Source organism: Penaeus chinensis, chromosome 31, assembly GCF_019202785.1.
Source record: "Penaeus chinensis breed Huanghai No. 1 chromosome 31, ASM1920278v2, whole genome shotgun sequence".
Lineage (NCBI taxonomy): Eukaryota > Metazoa > Arthropoda > Malacostraca > Decapoda > Penaeidae > Penaeus > Penaeus chinensis.
In genome coordinates, this window is record NC_061849.1 from 7,304,450 (window position 1) to 7,326,949 (window position 22,500).

A 22,500-nucleotide genomic window follows, 5' to 3' on the forward strand; every position below is an offset into this window, starting at 1 on the left:
GAAGAAAATTGCAGAATATTATTTTCAGGAGCATAAGAGCTATTAAATACTTACGTAGGTTGAGCTTTAGTGTATATGAACTCGTGAGGTGTCAGGTGCAAAAGGTAGCGGGATGCTACCCGAATCCGGGTTGTTTTGTAGCTTGCCTCCAGGCTATCCTGTAGCTCTTGGAGGAGGAGCCTTGTTGTTAACACCACTCTCTAGAAAAGGGGTTCTTAACCTGGAGACCATGAATCCCCTAAGAGTTCTAGGGAGTCTGTGAGGATACGATAAAAAATAACGTTACTTTTTACATCAAATGGAGTGTTTTTTTTTAGATTGTTTAGTAATACTTTGTGTATCTCATATGTGTATGGGACAATCACATTTCGGGTTTAAAAAGTACATTATACACATCTCATGCATAGTTGTGTTTATGTGAATATTTTTGGTTAAGGGAGTCCATAGCTTTCACCATATTCTGAATGGGGTCCGTAATGCTAAAACGAGTAAGAACCATTGCTCTACAGCATGGATGTCAAACTCATGGTCCGTGAGACAATTTTCATGATCATAAATTATGCTGTGTAATTATGATAAGGAGAATGAAGATTCATATATATATATATATATATATATATATATATACATATATATATATATAAGTTTAATTTATATTGATATTGCTAGTATGCCACTATCGTTGTGAACCGTAATCCTGGGAAGCACCCAGTACTACTAGAAGTGCAATGCTGACTGGATAAGTTTGCTTGACATCAATCAGATAAAATTGGACCTGTTCTGAGAGGATGCAACTTCAGAACTCCTGTTTCCTTTCACTGTGGAACTTTAACCTGCAAATACACTGGAGAGTTGCAGTAATGACATCCTTTGTTGGCCCTCAAATTGGTAGTTTAAAAGAAAATTGGCACTCGAAGGGTTTTGAGTTTGACACCCCTTTTCAAGTGTCTTATTCCTTGAATGTGGCTTGCGGCTGTGGGAAGAACTGAAAGAAAGAGGTATGTGATGCCAACAAGGGTAGATTCATAGATGTGAGAGGTCAAAGGAAAGGTTGTCATTAATGCAACTCTCCAGTGTGTTTGCACGTTAAAGTTGCATCGTGAAAGGAAACAGGAGTTCTGAAGTTGTTGCACACTATACACCTGCATCCTCTCAGCACATCATCATTATCATCATAAGGGGGCATACGCATGGCTGCACTTTGCCGTGCCCAACCTTTGCCTCCACCTCCTGGGGTCCCTCTGAGCAAGCCTCCATGCAGCATTCCTTCCCACTCCCAGCACATCTTGGGAGTTCTGCTCGACTTGCTTCAGCCAAGAGTTCCATGGCCTTCCCCTGGGTCTTCTCCAGCCTGGGTCAACCCTCTTGGAGATGACCCTATGAGCTGGATCTTCCTCAGGAAAACGAGCCACATGCCCATATAGCTGAAGTTGGCACTCTCGTATCAGACTGGTAATAGGTCTTGAATCAGTCTCATGGAGTATCCTCTGATTGGACACATGGTCCCTCCAGGTATACCCCATGATTCTGTGAAGACACTTAGTATCAAAGGAGTCAAGACGGGCCCTCAGAGCACTGTTCAGTGTCCAGGTCTCACACCCATAGAGTAAGACTGGGATCACCAGTGCTCTGAAGAGCCTGATCTTAGTTCTAGTCGAATACCAACAGCGCCTAATACTCCTATTGAGTGAGTCCATAACGCCGTAGGCCAGTCCGAGTTGTCGAGTGACTTCCTGGCCGGAACCTCCGTCGCTCTGCACTACACTACCAAGATAAGTGAAGCTATCCAAGACCTCAATGTTCTCGCCACAGGCATACACAGACTGAACATCGACATCCAAAAAGTCCCCAAATTCCTGAACCTCGGTCTTGGTCCAGTTGACTGCGAGTCACAATGGCTTTGCCTCCTCATGCAGCACCTCGAAAGCTACTTCTAGGACCTCCAATGTCTCTGCTAGAATCACTGCATCATTGGCAAAGTCAAGATCTGTGACCTTGAAAGTACCAATTGATGCCCCACAGGAACTACGGTTCACGGCACGGCCAAGTATCCAGTCCATACAGGTATTGAACAAGGTTGGGGCCAGGACACATCTCTGTCTCACCCCGGCAGACACTGGGAAAAAGGCAGAGATGCCCTCCCCACACTTGACAGCACTCTTGGTATCTGTATACAGGCCAGACAGCAAACCAATAATCCCAGGGGGGATCCCACGGAGACCCAGTAAGGTCCAGAGACTCTCCCGGTGCACTGAGTCAAAAGCCTTCTTGAAATCAACATAAGTTGCAATCATACTTTGTTGAAACTCAAGTCACCTTCAACAAGGACACGGGAGTGCTAAGATGCGGTCTATAGTTGAATTCTTGGGTGTAAAACCAGACTGCTCAGGTCTCTGTGCTCGTAATAAGTGGTCGCGCACTTGTGCCAACACTAAGTAATGTAATACCTCTGTAGTTGCCACAGTCCTTTTGGTCCCCTTTCCCTTTCCAGATAGGAATAACCAAGCCCCTTTTCCAGTCAGGAGGAATGGTACCAGTCTCCCAAATGGCAGACAGGACTGCATGCAAACCACACATCATGGCTTCTCCACCCGCCTTCAACAACTCCGCTGCAATCCCACAGACACCAGCAGCCTTTCCGCTCTTCAGCCTAGAGACTGCCCTTCTCACCACTTCGATGGTGGTTCCTCACTGATTGGTGGATCAGCCACAAGTGGCTGTGTGCCAGCCAATGGGAGTTGTGAAGACGGGGGATTGACCCTATGCAGTTGCTCAAAGTACTCAGCCCAGTGGGCCCTATACTCACCCGGCTCCGACACAATGCGACCATCCTCTGCCCTCACCGAGCCCAGTTGAGAGATGGACTTTAACCGGAGTTCCCTCAGGGCTCGGAAAGCAGGTTAAAGGTCATTTTGGGCAAAACGACCTTCCAACTCTTCCCTGATGCCCCTAATGTACCTCTCTTGGTCCATTCTCAAAGAGGCCCTAGCAGAGCAAGACAATTCCCTGTGCAAGACATGGTTCCCATCCAGTCTGGCAGCACGACTCATCTCTATAGTGTTCAGTGTCTCGTCCGAGACTACACGCCTCCTTCGCCGAGGTCAGACCCCAAGGCACTCCTCGGCAGCTGACAGAGTTTCCTGCATAAAGGTATCCCACAGTTCAGCAGGGTCCTGTAGAGTGCCAAGCACTTTAAACCGATTTGAGACTGCCACTGCATACTCCAGAGCCACCTCCTCACTCTTGAGCCTCTCGAGATGGAACACCTGCTGGTGAGATCTCAGGATGCATCTAGATCTGAGGTAGAGCCTTAGTGTTGCAACAACAAGTCTGTGGTCGGTAGCAAAGAACTCAGTACTCCTAAAAACTCTACAGTTCTGAAGGATCCTCCTGCGAGTATCCACAAGGATATGGTCGATCTCTTTAGCTACAATGCCAGTATTGGAGTACGAAGACCAGCGGTGTAGATCTCGTCTCTGGTACCACGAGCCCGCAATCCTTAGCCTCCTAGATCTTGCGAAGTCTAAGAGGTATGAGCTATTGGTGTTCCTAGTACCAGAGCCATAGGGACCAATGCATAGCCCGTATCCTTCCCTGTCAGTGCCAGTGACTGCATTGAAGTCCCCCAAGACCATGAGGGTGTTCCCCCAGGGACATTGATCCACTATAGAGTCAAGTTTGGTGTAAAACATCTCTTTCTCTTCAAGACCACTTCCCTCAGTAGGAGCATAAACTGCCGCTAGAGATATGAAGCCCAAAGTGTGCTTCATTCTCACAAGCAGAATGCGCTCGTCAACAGGGTAACCTTCTTGACCGAGGAACGGAAGCGGTCAGCTACAGCCACCGCGACTCCCCTATGGCACGCACTATTGCTACAGCCAGACCAGTAGTAGGTATAACCCCCACTACCAGGCCGTCGCACCTCAGAGAGAGCAGCGATGGCAATCCCGAGCCTCCCCAGCCCCTCCCGACAATAAAGGCAGTCGATCATCCTCTGAGAAACTGAGGATGTTCCAGGCCGCTACACGGCACGCTCACCGCAGATTGACCCCATTTGTGGCCCTCCGGCCGGACGACGCCTCGGCACAACCAGAAATGCCTCCCAAGGAGGAAGACTAGGGGCCGGGGGTGCCATCTCCCCCACCACGTAACCTCAGGGTGCAGGATTCCCTGGGAGGGCTTTGCCCTGCACCTGTCATACCAGGCTCGAGGTCCTATTTTATCAATTTTATCCAGTCAGCATTGCACTTCTAGTAGTACTGGGTGCTGAATAGCTTATATATACTCATAACCCCTGTAACTGTTACTCTGAGTATTTCACCTCCCTACCACTGTCAGGTTACATATAAAGTTTCATCGGTTGCACATTATGATTGTTTTATAGTTTACTGTCTGTTGTACTCTGTGTTTGATATCATTTGTTTTTGTTAAATACCTTGAGTTTGTATTAGATTCTATTGCAAATTATTATTATTATTTGTTTTATGTGCTATAAAGGAAATGTTAAGAAAATACAAAGACTGAAAGACAAATAGTTTCTAGTGTCTTCAATATAGATACCCCTCGAAAGCGCAACCAAGTTGAAATGCAATTCGGCCTTGAGCTCTCCCAAACCAAAGACTGTAAAGCATTGTAATGTGATTACTACAATTATGATAATATGCAATCAAAAGGCCGCTTCTTTCATTACTGAAACTGCGTGGAATTTATTTGAATTTTTACAGTATCCTTTCACAATGGTGATGTCAGACTATGTAATGAAAACTAGAAGTTACGAAATGCGTAAAATAATCTCCAAGTCTAATATAAATAAGGCAAATTGTTAACACCTAGAAAACCTAGGGTAAATCAATTTAGTTGATTATTAATAATTATATTACCCCAGTGCAACAGCTCATTTCGAAAGAAACTTCAAACAACCTATTTATAATATATATCAGGATAGCCTACTACTTTGAATGACCATGCTTAACTTTAGTACTCTTACTGTAACTGCCATTGATCATTCTCCCCGTGCTTTTCATTTTCCTTGATTGCAGTTTCAAAGTATTTTGCAACATGAAACTTTTATAGAAATATCGAATCATTTAACATTGATTGGTGCCAGATTATTTGTAACTTTAGATGTTCTATTCTTCATCAGTCAATCATCATTGTTGATTAATTATAATGTGTTCTTTATCCAGGAAGTGAGAGTCCTGATTTTGGCCGAGGTCCAGGGTTTTGCGTACCTAAGGACGCCCTCAAAGATATCGAAGCCATCATGATGAAGACGGAAGATCCCGACAGACCCAACGAGATTTCGGCACCTTATGAGGTTCCACAGTTCCCTATTGAACAAATTGAGGACAAGCTCAAGCTTCAGCGCCAGCTAAGTGCAAGGTGATAACATTGTTGTGTTTATGCTTATGACAGGTATTTTCCTGATTTTAATCTTACTCTACTAATAGATACACTAACTACACACCATGCACACATCTACCTGGAATCACACTGATATTAAGCAGATACACGTAGACCTATATGCTGACTGAGGACTGCTTTTGCTGGATATTGGTGTTAGTTGCTTGGAATATGGTTGTTTTTCAGATATTTCGTACAGTGACATGGGGTAGTGGTGCTTCGAAAATACCAGCAGTAGTACTTGTCGAAAATACCTAGAGTATTATTTATTTATATATTGAACATTTTCTGCCGCATCAACATCTAAGGTCATTAGCGTCATATTCAAAATACAGTGATAGAGTGGGGCTCGGGAGCAAAGGCCCCAAGTATGGCTTTATGAAAAAGTATTGTAAAGGGTAAAAATTAGTATATAATTAGGATAAGTGGACAGAAGGGGATGAGACCATGCAAAACAGGGGTAGTCTCCTACATTAGACCTCAGTCGCCGTCTTCCCCCCCCCCCCCCCCCTCACGAGAAGAACGAGCAAGGGACAGGGGTAACGTAATTCGGGGCAAAACGAGATCTGGGGTAAGAAGATACTTTTGGAAGGAAAAGGCCTCATTTACGGATAGATTTCATCAAAATTATTCAAAACACGTTGTTTCGAGTCTCCTTTGTGTTTGACTCATGGTTTTCAACCGAAGAAGACTCCCATCGCGAAAAAAAAGTAACGCTTTTATCAAGGTGAGTTCATTACTAGTATTGCTTGCCGACTATCTTATTCGAGGTGACATACGCAAAATACTAGTTGCTAAAGCAATGTAATATCTTTAAGGTCGACCTCCATGGGTTTAAACCAAGTTAAGTGCATGCCAATACCAAAGAAAACTATCACTAACAGGGTCAAATTATCGTTTTGTTGTTATTAAGAATTTAATCTTTGTTTGTGCTTTGGGGCAAGATGCGACATCTTGGATGTACGATCATGGCCGAATTTGCTGTAAACATAGTGCATGTTATAAAGCGCAAATAAAGGGGTCCTTGTGGTGTTTCTTCTGAGGTATGTTAAGGAGCTTTTCAATGAAAATTTAGTTGATGTTAAACTTTCAGACAGGAACAACATTTTTGTGGCATGCGATTAAATTGATGCAGCTTTTCAAAGGGTTCAGTAAGAATGTCTGTATGATTTTTTTTTTTTTCAATTTTATAATAAATAATTACTATATTTTATGTTGGAACCACATGTTTATTTTTGCATTTATATGCTAATGTCTTCAAGTCTAGGATAAACTGCAAATAGGTGAATCAAAGTCACCTATAATTTTGTTGTCTTATCTTGCCCCATATGATGGTCAAAACGAGACAATTTGGTACTGGGTAATAATTTTTTATTTGCTATTTATGTTAGTTTTATTTACATATTCTTTAATTAGATATGCGGGAGTGATCTTAGGTTAGCTTTTTAGTAAAACTTGTATTTAATTACAGAATGTTTAGTTAAAAAAAAAAAAAAAAAAAAAAAAAAGTTATTTTCTTAAGTGTCTCGTCCTGCCCAGAATTACTCTATACCTGAAATATGGATACCATCTGTTGGTCAATGGTTGTAAGCATAGCACCTTTTACAAGTTTCATTGTGTGATTATCATTTTTTAACGGATAAGCCGCACACAAAATAGAATGGCTAGACATCAAACGATGTTGACCCTCGACCCACAGATCCTGTAGGTCGCCACCTTCCATTCTGTGGAATAGCTTGGGTCCCAGTCACACACAGATTGAACACGAGGTTATTTGAACACGCATAAGGAAGACGGTACTAAAACTTTCGGTTCTTATGGTACTTGATTTTGTATCCAGGAACCACGTTTTTTCGTTACCACAATGATAATGATAAACAAAACCTGAAAGACTTGGAGCAGACAAGTTTAAACTACATTATCTTTCTGAATGTAAGGAGACTAGGAAGAAGAGGAATGAGCTTACTTTATAAATGAAATCTTTGAAAGAGGGATTGGTCTCAGAGACGGTAATCGGAAGGTGGTTTTAGCAGTATTTTCGACTTTAATCCTCTGGGCATTCTAAGTTTAACACTTTAGGCCGACACTTTTTCGCTCATTGTTTACATATGCCATAACGTTATTTACATTGCGTTGCCGAAGGCAAGCACATAATGAATCCCTTTTAAACTGTCTTTCCAAACCTTTTCAAATATTGGAAGTTCTAAAATCAAAATACGGTTGTCCCCATTAACTTAAGCTTGTAGAAAAAAAAATAAACATTACACATTAATGGTGAAAAAAAACAAAAACAGACATGATTACGAGGAAGTTTGCGTCAGTCACAGAAAATATTTTCGGCGTCTTCGGACACCGTGAATGAATACTCAAACAAATCTCATTGTTTACATATGCCATAACTGGTTTAGTTCTTTCCATTGCGTCGCCAAATGCCGAAGGCAAGCACATAATGAATCCCTTTTAAACTTTCCCAACTTTTTTCAAATATTGGAAGTTCTTAAAATCAAAATGGGGATGTTCCCATTAACTTACGCTTGTAGAATAAACACCGTGATCGAATATTCAAACTTGTTCCATTGGGTTCGTCAATGTTTATTAAAGTAAAATTAAAGTTGAAAGAGTAAAGCCAATAACAGTTGCAGTAACACAACAATTTAGTAGTATTATAAAGTTTATGTAAATATTGTACATAACACAGTTTTCGTGTGAAAAAATAAGTTACCTTTGGCTGCCTGTTGATTACTTGTTTCCAGTAGGTCGCCTGGTGCCTAAGGCAGACACATACTAAATATCTTTTAAATAATTAATCTAAACCTCTTCAAGTAATGAAAACGAATACACTTAAAATGCCGATGTTCGTTTTAACTTATGCTAAAAGGAAACAGATTATATATCAATTATAAAAATGCAAAATAATAATGGGAAGTCCGTTTGAAAATCACGAAAAAATATTTTCGCGTCTTCGGATACCGTGAATGATTGTTCGAACTCGTTACATGGATTCGCCATATCAAACATGATTGTTTTTGCTATTGTAGGAACACAATTTTGTAGTATCATGAAGTTCATGTTAATGCAATAAAACCTGTGGTTTTAGTGTGTAAAATATCATCAGATCGCACTTCCACCGATTTATTTTTCCTGTCTTATTTTCCAAGTTTCCGATAAACATACAGACTAGGCTACATACTTTGTTGGAAATAGTTCATCAATGCATTATATTTTACATTATATTCTACTGAAATTCCAGTAACAGTGTATATAGGCGAGAGAGTACGACAACAACAACAATTGGCAGACACAGATAGAGAACGAAAGAAAGGATTGATAGAGATGTAGAAAGTAAGTTAATGACATATTTTTATATAAATGTATGTCTACACACACACACTAAGCAAATGCAAGCAGTAGAAACGGTAGGGGGTGTGACCTCGCCTCGCTCACCCCTATGAAAATGCAAATGTTCTGCAGCTGCTTTCCCACGCCATGTTTCCTGTGGAGACTCGCCACTTGTGCCCTAGAATGACACACTCACTCCTTTCAGTTCGCCTCTAAGTCAAGAACACCAGCAGTCAGAGCGTGCCATTGCACTCAGCACTTGCTCCAAGACATTGGATCTTTGCTTCAATTACTTGTGCTGTACTCTTCATCAATAAAGAGTTAACCCATATACCACTATCACTGTCCAACCAGTCATTGTATTAGAGGCCCTACAGCCTCTTACAACTGGTGACAATGGTGGTCTTTGTGTCCTTTTGGCTTGCAACACAAACACACTTCTCCAAAAACTGCTTGACCAACGCTTCCACAATACAGTGTCATCAAAACCACGTGGATACATGTTATGGGCCCTTTCATTTCTCTTCCCTCCCTTCTCTCATAAATGTGTTAAACCGTATAAGTAATATGTGCAGTCACTCTCACGTTGGTTTTGCTAGGTAAAAGTGTTAAGTGACAGGAAATGGCAGGATCTCACTCTCACTCTATCATTTTGACCTTAGGTGGGACATTACTGTGAAAGCATGGTATTGCCAACAAACACAAACTATCGTTTATTAAGTATGTAATTAATTTCTCTTAGTAGAAATTTAACTACAAGAAATTTAATGTGTTCATGATTTTCTCTCAAACTGAAAATTAATTCCTTGTGATTTTGTTTAGTTGATTCAGGAAATTCTATGTGCTTCATTTTCTTCTACGAATTTCGTTGATTAACTGCTAAAAATTAACTTGTTTTTACTCTTTTAGTTTGTTTATTTATATTACCGATTTCATATTTCTTTAACACGGACATCATACCATTTATTTCTACCCTTGCTCTTCTTGCCCGACCACTTTCCCTTTCCCTTCCAGTCGGTTGTGCACGTGGAGGGGCCATGAGATGACCACTCATTTTTCCCGTAATTTGGTTGTCGTGGATAACCATAGTACTGATACATTGCTCAATGCTAACACGTTCAGTCGGTGCTAGAACGGATCTTGTAACTCAGTTTTGTGTAAATTTATTATTTGAGTATAGCATAGAATATTTCCCATATCATAGTCACAGGGTTGCCAGATGTAACCCAGGGTTGCGTAATCGTCTAATAGATCTACGCTCCGATGTACGATAGTAGATAGTAATCTGTGTGAGCCCATGTTTACGTCTGTTCATAAATGTAGGACTAGGGTTAGAATCATTATTCGCTTATTAATCATACCCTTCTCACCCTGTAGAAGTCACGTGCTTTGGGTAAATACCAGGCGACTGTGTGATTTGTGGAAGTTAGATACCAGTAGGGCATTTCGCAAGAGCCCGTCACAGATTTGCAGAATAGAGTTGTTGTTTTATGAATGTTTCCCATCTCGTTTCAGTTCACTTCATTTCGTTCAGCAATTTGACTTCATTGAAGTCTTAAATAGTCTGACATGGGCTACCTCGGTATATCAGAAAGTCGTGGATTCCGTAGTATAGTTTTGAGCAAGGGAGATATATTTTCTGTCACATATCATTAAATGTTGAAATCCGGATAAAGTTGAAATAATTTTGTATTACTGCAGTTTTCTACTAATCGTATTATTGTTAGAATGAACATTAATCTTATGATTCATTCTCAGTGTGAGCTCACTCTCTTTTTCATTCTCACACACACACTTACTCGCTCATACACGCAGAACCGAAGACACTGAAACCTTTTCAATAATCAAGTTAATTGCTGTCGTAGTTGTATGCGTAGAGATCGATGTTGTTTCTGTTTTGCCTGTGACTTTGACAGTCATGAATAACAACATTATGTATATTAATTAGCATTTCTTATTTTACATACGATTCTTTCACTATGTTACAACAACTGGTGAAAGTGAATGCTCCTAGATTGTTGTTAAAAACAAACATTAAAAACAGATTGCCATTAAAAACTGCACATTTTTATAACCGGCTAGTAGCACTTTACATCCCCCCATATCTGTTGCCTTTCTTTTTCTCTTACTATCTTGGCCCTTGTGTGTATGATCTGGTTCAGTGACTAAGTATAGTAGTTGGAGTGAGGATATCTGACTTGGCAACATGGAGGAACCTGCTGCAGTCACCTAAGGATGCCATGGGGAAGGATGTCACTGGATGATCGCCTCAGCCCTGCGGACCAGGAGTTTGTCAGTGTAGACATTAAGCCACCCCTGGATGTAGTAGAAGGGCGCTGCCAGAAACTCATCAGTGTAGGTACTAGTCACCATAGGATGTTGTGGAAGGGCCAGGAGCTCTTCAGCGCAAGTATCAGTTGCCCTAAGATGCCTCATAGGGCACCGCCTGCCTGGACGCCTGTAGATACAGACGAAGGTTACAAGGGCATCTGGACAAGCACACAGCCGAGAAGAATCTGGACGAGATCTGCGAGGACGAGTGAACGAATATTCTGCCGAGCTAGAACTGGGCAAGACTAGGAAGAAATTTAGACGAATCCAAAGTCAAAGAGGACTCGTGTGAGACTGAGGACGAATGGATTACACCAAGGACCAAGAAGAAGGCGACAAGGACGCGGATGGATCGAGAACAGCGCACGCAAGAACAAGATGACCAGCCAATCAGGTCAAGACAAATATGAGTCAACCCTTGAAGCTAATCAAATGGCGCCTCGAGGGCGAAATGCGAGCAGGTGGCCGAGCAATATGGCATATCAATAAGCATGATGCAAGCAGTGGAAACAATAGGGGGTGTAATCTTACTTAACCGCCCCCCCCCCCCCCCCTGAAGAAGCAGATGTTCTGCGGCTGCTGTCCCACACCACGTTTCCTGTGGAACCTCGCCGCTTGTGCCCTAGGATGACCACTCACTCCCTTTCGTTCGCCTCCAGAAGTCACCATGTCAAGAATATCACCAGCCTCGAGCCCTCCGCTGGTCGTTCTCGCCATTGCACTCAGCACTTTCTCAAAGACATCAGATCGTAGCTCCAGTTACTTGTGTCGTACTCTTCATCAATAAGGAGTCAAGCCGTATAACACTATCACGGTCCAACCAGCCTTTTTAAAGAGGTAATTATAGCCCCCTTACACACACGCGCGCGCGCACAAATTTATACGTGTGTGTGTGTATATATTATATATATGTATGTATGTATGTATACAGATATTATATATATGTGCATGTATATATTTATATACATAGACAGATAAATGAGTGTGTATATATATTATATAATTTATAGATAATATATATACATGTATAGTATATACATAAATATATATAGACATTTATAGTATATATATATCCCAATACCGCCGGGGAAAATGAGCAAAAAATGGGGAAAATGCTGTGCCTATTTTCTATATTTTTTCAGTAATGTCTGCCCATAGATGGCTTTGCTAATGCTTAGCCACAAAGGAGTCAATTAGTAGACCTTCCGACCGTACCTGATTTGAATTGGCGGGAAAAAACATATATTTTACTAGTGCTATGAATATCGATGGTGTTATTTTTATTATAAACATTATAATTATAATGTTTCTTTAAATATTAGTAACAGCGAAATAAGATAACTTAAAATATTTCGTAAATCAAAGAAAAGGGTGAATGGGCGAGACAGGCAGTACTCGTAATTGGCCATGGGTGACTTAGTACAAGTGTAGCCATCTATGTGGAAAAACAATCAAACAAGTACTCAAAGTGGGCATAGCACGTGTCTACCCGACGTACCCGTCGGCAAGGGGATATATACGTATATATACATAGTATATATATATATATATATATATATATATATATATATATATATATGTCAGTGTATTGTGTGTGTGTATATATATATATATATATATATATATATATATATATATATATGTATGATAAACACATACACACACACATAAATGTGTATATATATATATATATTTATTTTATATATGCATAAATATATATATAAACATATATATATTTATATACTTATTTATTTATATATATATTTATATATTTATTTATTTATATATATATATATATATATTTATGTATATATGCCCTTCCTCCATGGACGGACGCAGATGTCGCCGTGCTTTCTCGTTTCGCACTGAAATAATTATCCGCTCTCGAAGGGAACTGCGCATAAAAGGACACGTGCGCAAGACGGAGGAGGGGAGACACGGCTGACAGGCCAAGCCACACAGGGTCCAGCTCCACCAGCTCGTCCTCCACCCGGGGACACGGGGGTCTCTTAGGGGGTCTCATAGCTATGTTCAACAATAAACTATATAAGACCCCTTTCATTGACCGTCATACTTTTTTTATCTGGTGGCTTTCGGTTCGCTAACATCTTGTGAGAACAACCAAACCTAACTGATTAGATAAACTCGAAGGTAGTCATTTGTTCGGAGAGAAATAATATATACTAAACCGATGTGAGTATAAAAGTGATAATAGATAGAATATATATATAATATATTATATATAATATATATATAAATTATATATATATATATATATATATTTATATATATATTGTGTGTGTGTGTGTGTGTGTGTGTCTGTGTGTGTGTGTGTGTGTGTGTGTGTGTGTGTGTGTGTGTGTGTGAATGTGTGTGTGTGTGATTATATACATAAGATTATATATATAGTTATATATATATATATGTGTGTGTGTGTGTGTGTGTGTGTGTGTGTGTTATATATCATATATGTATATACACATATATTATACTTATATATATTATCTATCTATCTACCTATCTATCTATCTATATATACACACACATATATTATATTCGTATATATATTATCTACAATAAACATATATATGTACACACATATATATATGTAATATATATATTTATTCATATATATATGTATATATATATGTATATATACACACACATTTATATATATATATATATATATATATATATATATATATATATATATATGTATATATATATATATATATATATATGTAGAGAAAGAGAGATATGTACGTATATATAGATATATAAAAAATATATATATAGAATATATATATGTATATATATATTATATATAGAATATATATATGTTTATATATATTATATATAGAATATATATATGTTTATATATATTATATATAGAATATATATATGTTTATATATATTTATATAGAATATATATGTATATAAATATGTATTTTATATATTTATCTATTTATATATAAATATATATATATATATATATATAATTATATGTATATATATATATATATATATATTATATGTGTATATATATTATATGTATATACATTATATGTATATATATTATATGTATATATATTATATGTATATATATATTTTATATATATTTTATATATATATATATATATTTGATATACACACACACACACACACACACACACACACACACACACACACACACACACACACACACACACACACACACACACACACACACACACACACACACACACACACACACACATGCAAACACACACACACACATACACATATATATGATATATATTCACACACCCACACATATACATACACATACACATACATCCACATACATATACATACAAACAAGGTTTAGACGCGCATGTGTATTGCTTCATACACATACACACATTCATATACACACACACATACCCATATACATATATATACACAGATACATATATATATATATATATATATATATATATACATACACATACATACACACACATACATACATACACAGATATATGCATATACACACACACCTACACATATACATACACATGCATATTTATGTATATACATATACATACAAACGTCATAAGTTTAGACACGTATGTGTATTGCTTCTTTTGTATACACACACACATGGACACGTGTACTGAAAAACGCATACACCTGTGCGCAGGTGTATGCGTTTTTGAGTACACGTGCATACACGTGCATACGCGCTCATACTCGTACATAAACGTCTGAACAGTTTGGGGTTAGAGGAAGTTAGAACGGAGATTTTGTGTCTGACAGTTTGTTGGAGAGGTAACGCATTCTCTAGCGGTTGCTAAGCCTTCCTGGCGTGCAACCACGGGTCACTGGGTCAACGTCTGGCACTCGACTAAGGTGCCATCGCTTGAATTACTCTTTGTTAATGCCAAGTTTATCTGGCGGATTTCCTGTCGAGTGGCTGGTTATACTTGTCGCTTTATGGTTACCCTGTTTAAACCTACCTGATTTTTTTTTATGTACCGTGCTTACATACTAGAGGTTTGGCTGTTCTTTAGTGAATCTACTTGAGGGAAAAACTGTAATACCCGTGCGATTTGGTACTGTTACTCAGCGTCCTCTGGGTATGGGTACATTTGATGTTTGACATTGTCTAATGGTTTCGTAATTTGGTAGTCTTTTCCCTATGTGTGTGGGGGGGGGGGGGGAGGAGGAGGGGGAGGAGATATTATTAGTATTTATTTATTTATTATACCGCTGTTTCTATCTCCTGAGGCACTCTCGTTGAGCATTGGGACCATACGAACCTATTTAGCACGGTAATGGAACCTAGTATTCCTAGTTGGTACTTTCTGACATTCCTTTTAGTTTTAAAAGTCCATGTATGCATGGTCCAACTATCGCAACTCGAAACACCTGGGCATCACATTTACCTGTGAGATGCAGGAAAACAATCAATTACCATTTTTGACACGCTAATCACCTATAACAATGGCACCTTCCACACAAGTATTTACCGAAAGCCAACCTTTTTTGGCCTCGGACTTCACTTCCTTAGCTACATTCCATATTTATACAAAATTAATCACTCGAGCCTATAGCCTGTGTAGCAATTAGTCAACTTTTCATGACGAAATTATTTTTCTTAAAGAATTCTTTACAACTTCACAACTAATGGGTACCCATTGTTTTTATTTGATAAAATTACTAAAACATTTCTTTGTAAAATATTCGCAAACTAACTCACTGCCCCTACCATTGATATGTAAAACTACCGTTTGTGGGTAGTTTAAATTTTGAAATCAGGAAGCAACTAAAATACTGTTACTAAATAATTGCCCTAAAATTAAATTCCCTTTTGTCTTCACCAACACTAACAATATAGGAAATTTCTAAAACAACGTTTGGGATATAACTCTAACATATGTTCTTACGTAGTGTCCTTGCTGCCAAGCTCGGTACGTGGGATCTACCTCACGATGTTTAAGACACTGCATCCTAGAACACAAAGGCAAATCCTTCAGGACTGGCCTTCCGCTGAGCAAACCATCTTTCTCGGCAATAGGAGAACACTCTCTACTCCATTCATACCCTTTTTCTAACACAGATTGTAGTATTATATCTCCCCATTCCTCCCGCCCAGACTTTATCATCTCAAAATCCTTACATATACAGGAGATGTAACCCGAACTAAGCAACACAACTAACGTAACAACCTTATTCAATAGGCCTTCCCTCTCAACCAACACCCACTTTGGTTATTTTACCACACTGGATGTTATGTATGTATGTTAGCGTTTGTCAAGATAGGCCGCCCCCGGCCTACGGCTACAGGGCCGGAGGGCTCAGGTCACTTCCGCCCCGCAGGGCTGACCTTCCCGCACTTCGCGCTTACCCAAGACTTGTCTCGTGTGTTCTATATCTGTGTTGCTTGTACTCTTCAGAAATAAAGAGTCAAGCCATCATACCACTATTACTACTCCTGGAAACCATTTTATAAAGGTGTTAAAATAGTTTTACACACACACACACACACACATTGTGTGTTTGTATGTTCGTTCGTTTGTTCCTTAGAAAGTGATATAGACCAGATTTAAAGTGCTATAGATACAACTAAATGTATGCATATCTATCGTTTGAATAGGATTATACAGTGGCGATTATATATAAAACACACACTCACTCACTCACCCCCCCCCCCCCACACACACACACAAACACATTGTGTGTTTGTATGTTTGTTCGTTTATAACTTAGAAAGTGATATCTACCAAATATAAATTTATGCATATATATCGTTTGAATAGGATTATACAGTGGCGATTACACACACAATATATACATATACCCAGTGTGTTTATCTGTATTATATATATATATGTATTATTGTCGTTGTATGATTATATTCAAACGATAGATATGCATAAATTTAGTTGTAGACAGCGTTTTCAATCTGGTAAAACTTGACGCACAAACTTCGCAAAATTAAACAAAAATAAAGACGATTTTCATGTAATGTTATATATACCCCACAGTGAAAAAAGTTTAAATACTTTTCTGCTTATGAAATCATAGCATATTTATAAAAAAATGAATCACCGTGGATATGAAGAAAAAATCTTTAATTTTACGAAAATTTATATCAAAGTCTAGGGTTATAAACACATTATTTTGTCATCTTTCTTTTCTGATATATATATATATATATATATTTTTTTTTTTTTTTTTTTTTTTTTTTTTTTTTTTTTTTGTAAGCTGGAATTAGCATGTTATGACCACTTTTTAGAGTACACGATGGTGATAAATCAAAGTCGCCTAAAAAAAATTGTATTTTACAAATCAAACACTCTGAAAATATAGTGTATATTTATAAATTGCTTCTAAATATCAGAACGATTTCTCCATAGAAGGGGCGACCCGGATTTTTTCGAGATTAACAGTTGTGTTAATAATTTGTTATAATATAAAAGTGAGAAATATATACTAAAACTCCAAGGAAGTATACATACAAATAGTTCAGGGATTTTTAAAAATATGATTCCTCGGAAAAAATAATTGAAGAAAAGTATATTACCAGTACTGAATACTTCCCATGGTAGCCAGGTTGTAAGCGCTACAGCTTCCACAGGGTATGTGAAAGGCAGAGGCGAAGGTCTTTTATTACAAACGATTTAATAAAATGGCAACTGGTATGACAAACATAATTATTGATTGAGGAAGACTAGAAACTTGATATAACATTTACTGTATCAAATGTTATCATTCATCAGTCATGATATAACCCTGCCAAGCCACAGTACAGGGTTACTCACTGGAAGGGCAGGACTCCCTATATATTCAGAATGGGCGCATTAGTGTCAACAAACGGCGTTTGACTCTTTATTTCCGAAGAGTACAACAAGTGATAGTAACACACGAGACGAGTCTTGGGTAAGCGCTGAGTGCAGGGTCGCGTGGTCCTGCCCTCCAGCCCTGAGGAGCCGAAGGCTGGGTGGCGACCTTGACACGACGAGCGCTGGGCACGCACTCTCTAAACCCGGGTCATCCTTGGCCATAAATAGCGAGCGTCCACCGGAACGCGGCGTGGGAACGCCAGCGGCAGGAAGCGTGGGGGGAGCGAGGCAAGGTCACTTGTGACAGCTCCTTAATGACATGCCATATTGCTCGGCCACCTACATACGCCTCGCTCTCGAGGCGCCTTAGATATGCCTCAAGGGTGACCCAACTTGGCTGGTCTTGACTTGCAGGTCATTTCGTTCTCAGTGCGCTGTCCCTAGTGTATCTTCATGGCTCCTCGTCCTTGTCGTCCTCATCATCCTGGTCCTTGTTAAATCCGTCTGTCCCGTCCACGTCCTCGAAGGACTCGCACAGGTCCTTCTTGAATTCAGATTCGTCCAGGCCTAACTCGGCGGCGTAATCGCCCATTGCGCGTCGTCGCAGATCTCGTCCAGGTCCTGCTTGGCTTCGGAATCTTCGTCTGTATATACGGACGTCCGGGCAGGAGGCGTCCTCTTCGGCATCTCAGGGCGGCTGATACCTGCGCTGACGAGCTTTCCATCTTTTTTTATTTAGTGTTTTACTTTCACAAAGGTTAAGAAGAAAATAGAAGAGGGAGACATCAGTAGCGATCCGCAAAGACCTGGCTTGAACTACCAACCGTCTCTGATAGATAGGAGAGTAAATAAGGGAAACGACAACGGCAATCCGCAAGGATTTACTTGAACCAATAGTCGTAACACAGAGAAAAGATGAATGAAAACCAAGAATATATGTACTAGTCACTCGTCACGACTGACAAAATCGCGGGCAAAAGAGATACGTCATAGATCTTTATGCCTGCAAATACGACAGCAACAAACCCTATTAATGAAAGGTGTCAGTGTCTTATGATCTGCATGGATAAGTGAGTGTGCGTGTGTCCGTATATGAGCGACAGGGAGGGTCAATGAGAATGAAAAGTGAGTGACCTCACCTAGTGGACATGTATGCCAAACACTTAGATTAACGTTCATTTTAACAAAAATGCAATAAACTAGTTATAGAATTAATACAAAATTATTTCGACTTCCACATTGAATTCAACATTTAACGTGTCAATCGACTGGAAGTGAGAGAAAGTGAGGTCAGGTCACCCAGCTGTTCAGGAAATAGAAATTGATGAAATGATATTCGTGAAAACAATAAAATCACGAACACGCTAAATTCGTTGCAGTTGAAACAATATCCATTTGTAATCACGAGAAAAATAATTAAATTAAATAAATTAACGATATTCATGTTGGTTGACGACATACCGTGATCACATAGTAATGGGATCTAAGGTCAGAAGAAAGTAAGAGCATGCCATTTGCTGTCAATTAGCACTTTTACCCAACAAAACCAACGCGAGAGTGACTGCACAACGGCTTAGCACATGGGAGAAAATAGGGAAAAGATAGGAAAAGGCCCAAAACGTGTACTCACGTGGTTTTGAAGACGTCGATTGTGGTAGCGATGGTCGAGCAAATTTCGGAGACTGTGTCCATGTTGCGAGCCAAAAGGACGCAACGACCACCCTGCTATGGGGAACAGCAGTGATAGTTAACGTAAGTACGGCTCACAACACAAGTTATGGTAATAACACACGAGACGAGTTTTGGCTAAGCGTTGAGTGCGAGGTCGCGGGGTCCTGTCCTCCAGCCCTAAGGAGCCGAAGGCTGGGTGGCGACCTTGACACGAGGGGCTCTGAACGAAATCTCTAAACCCGAGTCATCCTTGGCCATAAATAGCGAGTGTCCACCGGAACGCGGCGTGGGAACCTCCAGCTGCAGGAAGCGTGGGGGGAGCGAGGCGAGGTCACTTGTGACAGCTGCTGAATGACATGCTATAGAGAGAGAGGGGGGGGGGGGGTAATTATCAGTGTTCGTACATTAATACCAAACTCTAGGTATATATATATGTGGGTCCTCTCTCTCTCTCTTGTCCTCTCTCTCTCTCTCTCTCTCTGTCCTCTCTCTCTCTCTCTCTCTTGTCCTCTCTCTCTCTCTCTCTTGTCCTCTCTCTCTCTCTTGTCCTCTCTCTCTCTCTATCTTGTCCTCTCTCTTGTCCTCTCTCTCTCTGTAGTGTAGAGAGGGACAGATGGTTAATTAGGTCGAGGTCAGGAACGCTCATTTTGCTTGCACAGTATGTGGCAAGTATCTGGGCCTTTTCTTCACTCGTGATTGCAGTGGTTTTATCAGGGTTTGTTAATAGGGGTATGCCGTCGTCCTGAAGCAGGCCTTGTTGCTGCTTTATACAAGTCCACCAGACTTTATCACCAGCAATGCGACTATTTTTCCATTGTTCAATCGCCCTCTTTTGTATGTGATGCATTTTCTTGCAGGCCATCTTGAGAGAGAGAGAGAGGACAAGACAGAGAGAGAGTGTGAGTGAGAATAAGAGAAAGAGAAAGAGAGAATGAGAGAGAGAGAGAGAGAGAGAGAGAGGTGGGGGGGCATGAGAGTCTATATGGTCAGATGCCCTCAATGACACGCCCTCCAATTAATAGGGGTGACCAATAGGGCGGCGTACAGACCTAAGCCACGTCCACATCTACCATGACCTCTGGTCGTCACGTTGACTTATAGAGGCATTTTACTTCGAGTCACGGTCCTCCTCGGAAGCTGCCTCCTTCCGTGGGCCACCCGCCAGGGCTTCTGATGTTCCGGGCCTAACCGCAGCCCGGGCTTCTGCACATGCCGGCCACTTCAACCCACCCCCTCTTTCTCTCTCTCCCTCTCTTCCTCTCTCTCTCTCTCTCTTTATCTCTCTCTCTCTCTCTCTCTCTCTCTCTCTCTCTCTCTCTCTCTGTAAAAGGTGTGTAGAGGCCTTTAAACATTGGTCTGCAGGGGTAGTCATAGTTCTATAACGGCTTGACTCTTTATTGATAAAGAATACTAGACAGTGAAGGGAATGCACGAGACGAGTCTTGGGTAAGTGCTGAGTGCGAGGGTCGCGGGTCCGCCGATCAGCTCTGTGGGGGGCGGAAGGCTGGTGATATGACCTGAGCCCAGCAGGTGCTGACACGAACTAAAGAGTCAAACAAATTCAGATAAACTCGTCATCTAAGTCCTCGCTGAGTCGATGGTTTTCTACTGGACTTCGAGCCAGGTGGAAAACAGCCACGTGGTCTATGCCTAATGGCTTACAAATCGTGCTTATGGACACGGTATATTGCTCGGCCACTTACTCACGCCTCGCCCTCGAGGCGCCTTATATTTGCCTCAAGGGTGACCCAACTTTGGCTGCTCTTGACTTGCTATTCGACTTGTCTTGACTTGTCTCTTGTTCTGCGTGGATGAGTGAGTGTGTGTGTGTGTGTGTGTGTGTGTGTGTGTGTGTGTGTGTGTGTGTGTGTGTGTGTGTGTGTGTGTGAGCGACAGGGAGTGTGAATGAGAAGTGAAAGCAAGAGTGACCTCGCACACTGCGGAATGTTTGACAAACATCCACCCACCCATCTCTGTCTGCTAGTGTCTCTCATTTAGGTCCCAAGAGACCATATTAAATGTTCCTTTGCATGGGAAGACAGTCATTTCTATATACAGGTAAGCACATGCAGCACAAAGTACATAAATCGGCCAGCACTTATTTTTTTGAGCTGCTGTGGTTGGTGATTTCGTAAAATTGCATCAGTTTCATCCTCACTATAAGGAGAGAGGTCTTACCCCGACTATTTTAGGCGTCTTTTACATGCGTCACAAAAGTTAATTCCGGATTAAAGTTAGTCCAGATCCACAGTACTTGCACAGAAGATGCAAGACACACTGCCAGGCGCACGAGTCAATGCAATTATCAGTAAATCTTCTGTTATACATGAAAAGTGGGTACCTGTGTAATGGCAATTAACATTCACCCTCTACAAGTATACACATATAGGCTAGTAGTATATCATACTGATATATATCTGTGTCAGTACAAATAAAATTATAGAAATGGCTTCAAATAGCCTATACATATTTTAGGCAACATACATGAAGGTATCAAACAAAAATAAGACTCGCACTGTCAATTTATATTTGCGGGGGTTTTCTCCAAGAGGTTTTTCTCGTGTGACCGCTGGATACGGGTAGGGTATTTTTGTCAGGGTGTTATGTTTTTTTGTTTTTTTTTTTCGAAAATCATGATAACAAATGTCCATGCGGTCTTGAAGTCCCCAAGTTTAAAGTATCATGAAATTTGTACTTTGTACTTGAAACCTAATTGTGTTGTTGTTAAAAGCTTTCTCTTCTATTCGATGAATAAATTACATAAGTTGGGAATGTTTTTCCAGCCTGGAAATAACATTGCTTTTTCTATGTCTGTAAATTCTGCAATTCTCTGTGGGATTTTCTTTTAGTTTTTCTTTTCACTGTTGAGAGTTATATCTGCAGTTTGAATATCTAAAAACTTATAAATATATTTATTAATGAATTTTCA

The 22,500-nt window shown here is 40.1% G+C and overlaps 1 protein-coding gene across 6 annotated transcripts in view; it reads left to right on the forward strand.

The window, feature by feature from the left end:
* The window catches only part of LOC125041935 (AMP deaminase 2-like), a 120,275-nt gene that overhangs the window by 10,108 nt on the left and 87,667 nt on the right, over positions 1-22,500 (forward strand). For all 6 annotated transcript variants that reach the window (XM_047637348.1, XM_047637343.1, XM_047637346.1 and 3 more), the window contains exon 2: positions 5,187-5,382. In XM_047637348.1, coding sequence (XP_047493304.1) covers positions 5,264-5,382 — 119 coding nt within the window. In that variant the 5' untranslated portion in view covers positions 5,187-5,263. The remainder of the gene's footprint in view (positions 1-5,186; positions 5,383-22,500) is intronic.